General features: G+C 39.3%; 1 protein-coding gene across 1 annotated transcript; it reads left to right on the top strand.

Annotated features, from left to right (window-relative positions):
* Window positions 1-2,322: 2,322 nt before the first annotated feature.
* OR10Q1 (olfactory receptor family 10 subfamily Q member 1) lies at window positions 2,323-3,267 on the top strand (the record flags this gene model as incomplete). The annotated part of the gene is made up of 1 exon (XM_080691506.1): window positions 2,323-3,267. One exon carries the CDS (start codon window positions 2,323-2,325, stop codon window positions 3,265-3,267), a length of 945 nt encoding a protein of 314 aa, XP_080547632.1.
* Between the last annotated feature and the right edge of the window lie 7,856 nt (window positions 3,268-11,123).

Genomic DNA, 11,123 nt, shown 5'->3' with positions numbered 1-11,123 from the left:
TATATATGAATCTATATATATGAATTTATATATATGTATATATTTGGATGGAAATATAAGTGAATATATATATATATATGGATGTGAGATTCTGTCTCTAATAGAACACAACCCCCACTTAAACTTATTTTCGTAGATGAGATTTTTACTTTTCTCAGCTTATTTTATCTTGTAGGTTTGCTCACATTTTCCTTCTTTTAAGACTTTTGCTTTCTGTCCTCTGTTTACTTTTTAAAAATCATCTGTCTGGAATGGTTATGCTGAGTTTACACTATTTGTGATTATTTAAGAAATTGGGTGAATATTTCTACAGTTAGTCATGTCTAGATGAACTATCTCTGGAAACCTTCTTTACATAGGTGAGAACATTTGCATAATTTCATTTCTCTCATCTCTCCCTACCAATGACCCAGTTATACAAATTGTGGTTTTAAATAAGCATAATTATTTTACCTTTGCAAATTGTCTGTCTTCAAGATTTATTCTTATCATGTCTATGTTTTCTTTTAATAGTATTTGCCCTGACTTTTTAAGGTTAAATTATATATTTTGTTATGTGACTTTTATAAGCATATCGTTTTAAATTACAACTTTCCCGACCTTAAATTATATGTTCTGATTAACCACTCAGGAACCCAGGGTTTTGGTTGCAAGGCAGTTGTATTATGTTTGGTATGATATATTTCTTAAGATCTTGTGAATCTGAGAAAGTCTTTCTGTTGCTTTTGGACACAGAATTCTTTCATATCAATTTGTTTTTCTGAAAACTCTACACATACTTTTCTATTATCTCTTTGATTTTTTTGTTCAAAATAGAGTTATAGACCATTCTGAAAGTGTTTAGTATATAGGTTTTTCTATTAAATATACTTAAAAGCTCTTCCTCTCCTAGTTGTTCTAATATGTAATTCAATCCTTGGATTGCACTTTTAGTTTCCTTATTGTCTTGTCTTATCCCAGAGAGTTCCACTTTGATTTTAACTTATCCACTTCCTTTTCTTTTGAATCTGCCCAATGTCAAAAGTTTTAGTTTCTGTTTGGTAATTTTGAGACACTTTCCAAATAAGAGAAAAAATATCAAGAGAATATATCAGAAAAGGTCAGAATAAAGGGTATTTGCCTAGTTTTATATGGAGTCAAGATAACTGGATTAAACTGAACAAGTCATGAATAACCCACAGTGCGGCTGTGCAGGGTTGTGCTGCAGAGAAACAAGGAAAGCGGAGTATGGCTGCACAAAGAAGCAAAAGTAGCTCTTGCAGACATGATGCTAAACCCAATTCATCAGAGTGCAGACCTAACCATTGCACAGGGCGCTGACGCATCCACTCACTCCCAATTCATTCCCTAGTACTGTAGTTAGGCTAACCTACAGTGATCAAAGTCAGGAACCTAGTCACTTCGGTAAGGTTACTGAAAATAGTGTTTCTTAACCTTGGTAGTGGGTTATACTGGTGTATTTACTTGTGCAAAAGTTAAATAAGTCAAGCCGTCTACTTGGGATCTGTGAACTTCTCGGTACGTATGTATTAAATGAGAATGCTTACCAAAAATGAAAATGTGAACAATGCATAGACTTATCTAACTATAAAAAATCTAAAATTATAAAACTCTTTAGTTTAATTAAATACAAGCAAAGTATTAGCTCTTATCAATCAGATTTAAAGTACTAGAATTCTTTCTTTCTTTTTTTTTTTTTTTTTTTTTTTTTTTTTTTTTTTGGTGGTACTGGGGTTCCTTGAAACCCTTCTACCTCTGGGCTACATTCCCAGACACCTATTTTTTTATATTTTTATTTGGAAACAGGGTCTCTTAAGCCAGCGAAAGTACTAGAATTTTAAAAAGAAACATTGCACACATTTTTTTTTCCACCAGGATCTTCTACAGATGAGTATCTACCCCATTCATGAATCTCTCCAGGGAAAAATATTCCAGACTCTTTATGGTGAATTCATTCCCTCGTGTTGTGGTTGGAAACGGGATACCAAATACGTAATTCCAAATCAAAACTCAAAATTTAGCACCCCCTTTTTATTGATTTTATTTCACTTTGGGGAGTGATCCTGGGAATTGAACCCAGAGGGTACATCTGAGATACACATTCAGCCCCGTTTTACTTTTTTATTTTGAAAACAGAGTCTCAGTATAATGCTGAGGCTGGCTTCACACCTGCGATCCTCCTGTCTCGACCTTTTAAATAATGGGATTACAGGTGTGTGCCTCCACTCCTGGCTTGAAATCCGCACTTTTTACACAGGCCATAAGCACCTCCCGCCAGTGAAGGCTCGCCACTTCCCATTCCTCTATTTTTCAGAAGACACGATGGCCTGGAACCCTGCGCTCAACCAATCGGGCCCCACCGCCTTCGTCTTCCGCGCCTTCACCGCGGTGCCCGGGCTCCAGGCGCTCCTCTTCCTCCTCTTCCTCCTGCTCTACCTGGTCATCCTCTGCGGCAACTCGGCCATCATCTGGGTGGTGTGCACGCACAGCTCCCTCCGCACCCCCATGTATTTCTTCCTGTGCAATCTGTCCTTCCTGGAAATCTGCTACACGTCTGCCGTGGTGCCCCTGATGCTGGCCAACCTTTTGGGGGGCCAGAAGCCCATCGCGCTGGCCGGCTGCGGGGCCCAGATGTTCTTCTTCGTCACTCTGGGCAGCACCGACTGCTTCCTCCTGGCCGTCATGGCCTACGACCGCTACGTGGCCATCTGCCAGCCGCTGCGCTACGCGCTGCTCATGCCCCCGAGGCTGTGCGTCCAGCTGGTGGCGGGCTCGCTGGGCCTGGCCCTCGGGCTGTCGCTGCAGCTCACCGCCCTCATCTTCACGCTGCCCTTCTGCGGGCGCCGCCGCGAGATCAACCACTTTCTGTGCGACGTGCCTCCGGTCCTGCGCCTGGCCTGCGCGGACACCCGCGTGCACCAGGCCGTGCTCTACGCGGTGGGCGTCCTGGTGCTCACCGTGCCCTTCCTGCTCATCTGCGTGTCCTACGCCTTCATTGCCTCCGCCATCCTGCGCATCCGCTCGGCCGAGGGCCGCCGCCGCGCCTTCTCCACCTGCTCGTCCCACCTCACGGTGGTCCTGCTGCAGTACGGATGCTGCAGCCTGGTCTACCTGCGGCCGCGCTCCAGCACCTCGGAGGACCAGGACCGCCAGATCGCCCTGGTCTACACCTTTGTCACGCCCTTGCTCAACCCGCTCATCTACACCCTGAGGAACCAGGATGTGAAGGGCGCTCTGCGCAGGGCCATCGCCGCCCAAGGGGGCTGAGGGCAGGGCGCGGTGGGTCACCTCTAGAGGACAGACGGGATTGCAAGGCTTCCACAAACTATTTATTTATTTACTTACTTACTTACTTACTTACTTATTTTCGATACTGGGAATGGAACCCAGGGGCTTTCTACCTCCGAGCTACTCCCACACCCCCATTTTTTTTAATTCTTTATTTTGAAACAGGGTCTCACTGAGTTGCAAAGGGCCTAAGTAGAAGCTGAGGCTGGACTTGACACACCTCGATCCTCCTCATTATTTATTTACTTACTTATTTCAGTGGAGATTAACCCCTGGCATGTTTTACCTCCCAGCTACCCCCCCCCCTTTTTTTTAGCAAAGTCCTGCTAAATTTCCCAAGCTAACCTCTAACCTGAGATCCTCCTGTCTCAGTCTCCCAAGTACTGGGATTACAAGAGTGTGCCATCATGGCTGTCTCCAAAGTTTGCATTTGATTTTTAAGGGGGGGGTGGTACTGGGGATTGAACCAAAGGGGAGGGCGTTTCACCACCGAACTACACTGCCAGCCCTTTTTTTTTTAACTTTGTTTTATTTTGAAACAGGGTCTTGCTAAATTGTTGAGGACCTTGCCAAATTACTAAAGCTGATCTCAAACCCGGGATCCTCCTATCTCGGCCTCCTAAAGATTACAGGCGTGATATTTCTGTTGTATCATACGCGCCTCCTGTCCAAAATCTATACTCATTTTATTTAGCGTTTGGAATAAGATTTAAAATATGAACCAAGCTTTTAAACTGGGAACTGCTGACTTAGTTCTATTTTAAATATTCTCTGTTCACTCTGGGAATTGCCCTATCAGGGACTACCCTCCCCTTTGCCCGCTGTAAATAAAGGTTGATACCCATAGGCATGGAGCCTCCTGAGAAGGCAGTGATATTAATTAATCCTGGGAAAGGTGTTTCAAGTAAGAAGAATTCATCAAGATATATATTTTACTCAAAGAAACATGTTATTGTTTTGTGTATGGAGATGTGGTAAGCAATGGCTTACTGAATGCATTCATGTGTCTTCCTTCCATCGATGCCTACTGACTGCCTTCGTTTGGATTCTATTTTGCGGTGCAGAAGGGGACAAGAATTAGCTTCCATTGACTAGGCTCCCTCTATGTGCAGGCCTGGCAGGTGCCAACTCATCACCTCGAAGCCTTCATCGGGCTGCTGCTCGCAGGTCCGCTCAGCAGGTGGCGCTACTGCTCCTCCAAGATCAGGATGGTCAGTGGCCAGATGACTTTGGTCCTCAGGTGCCTGTGCACCCATTCCAGGTCAACCTCAAGAAGCCACTTCCCTCTCTGGTGCTCACAGAGGACACTAGGCTGTTTTACCTTCTTGTGTACGCCCTGAGAACAACCAGACGAAGAGGACCCCAGGGACAGTTCCTACCAGGCATTACCTCTCCCAGAACAGCTATGGGAGGGTCTAGCCCAGAAAGCTGATTTTAGTTAACCATGCCAAAAAGAGAGTGAGTGTCTGCCAGGGGCTCTGAAGCTGACCTAGGGAATCGGCATCATCTTTATGAACGTCACGTGACTACATATATCAAAGGTCTTGAAAAGTTTCTTTCCTCCGATTCCGTTTAGTGCTATATTCTAAAAACATCACCTTAGAAAATAGGCGGCGTTCGATGGATTGTAAATACAAGCCTGTTGCTTACACAGATATAAAATTAAAAGCTATTAAAATCTCATTTTCAACAATATTGAATACAGAAATGCAACAGACTGGAAATCATACTAAGAATAATACAGTACGAAGAGCAATTTGTACAATAAGTACAGTTAAGGGCAGTGTTTGTCATTATACCTGTGAGTGACAAAATCAAGATTCAAATTTCCGTTTACAATCGGAGCCCAGTTTTGATAGTTGCACTGTTTGTGTATCAAACCCAGGTCCTTGTGATGCTGGCCACGAGCTCTGCCACTGAACTCCATCCCCAGACCTAGGAGACTAGCCTTGTAAAAATGCACATGTGTAATAAATAGAAATACACCAAAAAGTTAACAGTTGTTATCTGTGACTTGCAGGGTTGTGGATCTTTAAATTTTCTTTCTTAGTCATTGATACATTTTTTATGTTTTGGTTGGTTATCAGTATCAGAGGTTGAACCCAGGGGCAGGCTACCTCTTAATTATACCTCCAGCCCTTTTTAGCTTTTATTTTGAAATGGGGCCTTGTTAAATTACCACATGCTGACCTCAAAACTGTGATCCTCCTGTCTCATCCTCCCAAATACTGGGATTATAGGCATGCACCATCATACCCGGCATTTTTTATGTTTTTTAAAATAAAGTTGTGTTCTTATAATCGGACAAATGAACTTTTCTAAAAGGAATCTGAGGTTCATATAGATCGATTTGGCTATAAACTTCTCATCATCACAGTTTGAATTTACTTTTTATATTTTTCCTAGATTAGGACTGTTTTTTCTTCCTTCTTTTTTCCCTCAAAATTGCTTTTGATGTATTTGATTTTTTAAGCTGATTTCACATGAGGATAAGAAGAACTGCAAAGTGTTACTTATTCTGGGGACAGCCCAGAACTTAACAGTATATTAGAAATGCCTTGCTTCCAAGAAAATGCTGGAAGAATAGAAGAAAACACCCGGTTGGGAGGTGGGTTTTCAGCCTATCCAGGCCAAGTCACATCAGAACATAAAGCATCGATTATGTGTTCACACCGTGTTAGCCATTGACTAGAATGCCAACAAAAGAGCCGTTTGCATCTGGATTTCCATGCCTCCTTCCATCCTGTATTTAATATAGCAAACCAGGAAATTAACTTAAAACTCAAAGAGAAGAGGGTGAAATGTTACTGCATTGAAAAGAAGGCCCTCAAGGGTTGCTGGGTCCTTTAAAAGTCAATTACTGGGCTCCCCCAGGTACCTTCCTGGATACATTTGAGGCAAATAGAATGAATGTCCCCTTTCCCTTTTTATTTTTTCTCATTTACTTTTTAATTGGCAAGTAAATTTTGCATATATTTATGGTATACAATGTCGTGTTTTGACATAGGCTACATACTGTGGAATAGATAAACCAGCTACTGAGCATATGTATTACCTGAGACCCTTATCTTTGTGGGGTTTTTTAACAACACTTGAAATCTATTTTCCTAGCAATTTTTCAAATATACAATATAATGGTACTAACTGTAGTCATCATGATGCACAATACAGCTCTTTAATTTATTCCTTCTCTCTGCCTGAAATGTTTCACCCTTTGACCAGCATCTCCTCAATTCTGCTATTTCCCAGACTCTGGTAAACCTCTATTTTATTCTCTGTTTCTATGAGTTGGGTGTGTTTACACTCCCATATGTGAGAAGCTATGGTGTCTTTCCGTGCCTAGCATATTTCTCTTAACATAATGTCCTCTTAAGTTCATCCAGGTGATTGTGAATGATAACATTTCCTTGCCTCTTAAGGCTGTATGTGCACACTACATTTTCTTTATCTATTTATCTGCTGGTGGATGTGTAGAATGGCCACTAAGTTGATTCTATATCTTAGCTGTTGGCGAGAGTTCTTCCTTTTTAATGAACAATTGTTCCCTTCATCTAAGAGTTTCATTGAAATCTATAATATACACCAAATATCATAAAATTCAATGAATTTCATTGAATTTATAATATTGAAATTATAATATTCATTGAAATTATAATATTCTGGAATGAGATCATGTGGTAGAATATTACTGCATCATGAGTGAGATGGCAGGATAGAAATGCCAATCAGTGATGTTTCCCTGGGGAAGATGATGGTCCCCCATAACAAGGTGGCCTCCAGGAAGCACCATGGAACTCACATATGCAAAACTACCTTATATTTTCTCACCTGGGGCACTTCTGTCTCCTTCACAAGTGCTTTCAACATTTTACTCCTCCTGTCAATACCCTGTTCATACATTCCCTTGATATAGGTAGCATTTCAGATAATGAGAGTCTGCTTTTATTTCTTATTGATGCAAACTAATAATACAGAATACTGGGTTTCATTGTGGCAGGTTTCCAGGTGCATAGAATGTAGTTTGAGCCGGGTGTGGTGGCGCACACTTGTAATCCCCGCGCTTGGGAGGCAGAGACAGGAGGATCGCGCAGGTTCGAAGCCAGCCGCGCGTGCTGGCTTAGGAGACCCTGTTTCTAAATAAAAATATAAAATAGGTCCGGGAGTGTAGCCCGGAGGTAGCAGGGCTTCCAGGAACCCCAATACCACCAAAAAAAAAAGAATGTAGTTTGATTCATTTCACTTCATAGTACGCCCCCATAGCCTTTCCTGCTCACTTTTCTCTATCATAATGGTAACTCATCTGCTTTTATTTTTTTGTTAGTTTTTTGTTTGTTTGTTTGTTTGTTTAATTGGTGCACTGTATTCATACATCATAGTAGGATACATACTTTTGTAGACATACATGCACACTTTTCCCAGTCAGGCCCCACCCAATCCCCACCCCATTCTCTCCCTATCCCTCCCTCCCATGCTTGGCTTAGTAGTTGACATCTATTATGGCAATTTATCTAAAATTAAAAATGATAATGTCACATAACAGTTTCATTTGTCTGATACCAAGCTTTTCATGACTTAAAGATAACATTTCAATATTTCTTTTTGCTTTCTTTCTTACCAGAGAATATTTTTTTCTATTTTTTAGGTGAAACTATCATATATTTATATATTTATTTTTCAGAAAAAAATCTATCCTAATATGGGATATGGACTCTAGGTACCCAAAACAATCTTGAAAAAGAACAAAGCTAGAAGATATATATTTTCTGATTTCAAACCATATAAAGCTACAATAATTGAAACAGTGTAGTACTGTTCTAAAGGCAGATATATAAACCATTGGAGTTAAATAAAAGCCTAGAGCTAAATTCTTCCCTATATTGTCAAGTTATTTTTGACAAGGTTTCCACGAACATTTGGTGGTGGAAATAATAATTTTTAAGTAAATATTGTTGAAAAATAATACTTACATGGAAAAGAATAAAATTGGACCCTTACCTAATCCCATATACAAGTATTAACTCAAAATAGATAAAAGACCTAAATATAAATTTTAAGACTATAAACTTTTAGGAGAAAATCTGGGTCATTAAACCTCACAACATTGAAATTGGCAGTGATTTCTTGGATATGATTTCAATGGCACAGGCAACAAAGGAGTATACAAACTCCCTAAAAATAAAAAAAATATTGTATATCCAAAGACAATGTAAACAGAGTTAACAGTTACTAATAGAATGGGATAAAATATTTCCAATTGCTATGTTATGTTTTTGGCTCTAAGTGTATGGATTTGTTTTTGAGTCTTCTATTCTGCTCCAACTGGTTTATGTATCTGCTTTTATGATGTTCTTATTTTTAAATTCTCCTCTAACTTCCATATAAATAGATCAATATATGGAAATTTAGTATTTGATAAAATAAGTTTTATTGATCAATTTTAAAAGAACTCAATTATTCACTAAGTAGCACTGAATTCCAAGAGTACTTAGGGTCTTAAATTCACACCCATAAAACTTCTAGAAGAAATCAGAAAAGAAGACTGTCTTTTCTTTGGAATGATTGTTATCATTCCAGAATGACCCCTACCTACTATGACAACAAGGAAAATTCAGAGTTCTGATTTCATGAAAATAAAAATAGTTTTTCATAGGATATTTTCCAGCAAAATGATAATTATAATACTGAGCAGAAAATATATGTATCATATATTTATAAGCAGCAAAGGATTTATATCAATAACATAAAAATCATTTATAAATCAATTTGAAAGACAACATAAGTGGAAAGTACTCAAAAGATAAAAACAACCGACAGAAAATAAACTATGATTGGGCCATTAACACTGAAACATATACTGACAGGCTCACCTATAGTTATATAAATTTAAAATATTGATGTGTGGTCATTTTTAGCCCATCAGATTAAACAAGCTAAAATTACTGCTTATGTGTGATATAGATAAAGATGTAAGGACAGAGGTTCACAAGTACTGTAAGCATGGATTCGGTACAATATTTTTAGAGAGAATATTGGCAATATCTATTAAAATTTTACCTTCTTGTGGCCTTATTACAACTTTGCTTTTTATTTTTAACTGATACTTAAAAACACAATAAGTATATATATATTATATATATATATATATATATGGTGCCATGTGATGTTTTTATAATGTATACATTATGTGATATTTAAGTCAAGTTAAATATATCCATCTACTCAACCACCTATCATTTCCTTATGATAAAACAGCCAAAAACCTTCCTTCTAGCTCTTCAAAGTATAAAGTATATGATTGTTATCTACAGTCACCCTACTATGTAATAGTACCCTAGAGTTTCTTACTCCTAACTTTAATTAGTGTCCACGATCAACCTCTCCCCTCTACTTTCTTCCAATTCTGTTTCTATTACTTTTAAGTGTCTATCCTGAAAAAATATCTGCAAAAGGGCGCAAAAACACAGAGAACTATTTCAGTTCTCCAGTTTTTGTAACTAGACATTTTAAAAGCAATCTGATAATCCTTTAACATAAGAATAAAGAAATTGTACATGACCAGGCCATTTTTAAATGAGGCACATCTCTCTGTAGTCTGTTAAATGTTATCCTCAGAGGCACAAAGGGAGGCAAGGGGTATTGTAAAAGCAGTAAGCAGTGAGTATACTCCACCCTGATAGAGAGGAGTATTCACTTATCACTGACATTGCTAGCCCTGCAGAAAGTGGTGATAATAAAGAGCAGGCTGGCTTTTTGGCAGTCTTGTTACTGTATTAAATTCTTGTTAGACAATACAATCTCTCTCTCTCTGCCTGCATCTGGGATGTTCTGCATCTCCTACCATCACCTATTTATTCCTGCTGTCGCTCAGCAAGGCCAGGAAGATATGCTGGACACTGAGCCCAGGAGACCAGGAACCTAATCTCTATCACCATGTGAGGGTCCAAAGTATGATCTCTTCAAAAGTTCTTTTTTTGTTTATTTCTATAATCACACAAGGAAGAGGGTTATGGAGAAAATAGTTGCCAGCTTTAGTGAAGTTGGCACACACAATCCAGCATAGCTAGATATGGATTTGACATCCCTATGTACAGGACTCACCAAGCACAATGCAACCCAGAATGCTTTACTCTTTATTATCAGAGCATCCTTTGCAAATTTCCTGGGACCAAGGGACCATTTTGGGCCAAAGATGGCTCAGCAATGAACTAATGACCATAGAATTCAATCTTCTACCACACAGTCCATTTGATAGAATGACAAAATAATCCAATAAAATTACGTCAGGTTCCAGGTGGGATCAATGTGTTATGGGTTGAGACACTGTCCTTCCGAATAGATACACTGACAGAATATATATGATAGATAGACAGACAGATAGATAGATAGATAATAGATAGATAATAGATAGATGATAGACCAACCTTGAATCATCTCAAATAAGTAGTGTAGTATTCCTCATAGCTGAAATGTACAGGTTCGTGAGACAAGGCATAATAGTAGGAGTGATATCTCTCTCTCTCTCTCTCTCTCTCTCTCTCTCTCTCTCTCTCTCTCTGCCACACACACACACACACACACCCCAATTTGTGCAACTGGGGGCTTTCTATTCCTAAAATTCTGAACCGAAGTAATTCCAAATTATAATGATATAAAGATGGTAATAAGCAATTGCCACAACTACAACCCAGCAAGGTCAGGGCAATACGATAAGAATTCATATCCCTCAGGTAAAAGTGTCTGAGTCCCAAAGATAAGCAACCTAGGTCAGCCAAAGTGTGAGTGAAGTGGGAAGATATCTAAAAATAGCAATGAAGAGGGAGATAAAGAATGTTCAT

The sequence above is a fragment of the Muscardinus avellanarius genome, assembly GCF_963383645.1.
Source record: "Muscardinus avellanarius genome assembly, chromosome: 1".
Classification (NCBI taxonomy): Eukaryota; Metazoa; Chordata; class Mammalia; order Rodentia; family Gliridae; genus Muscardinus; species Muscardinus avellanarius.
Note: the sequence above shows the minus strand (reverse complement) of the source record. Positions and strands in the feature narration are given on the sequence as shown.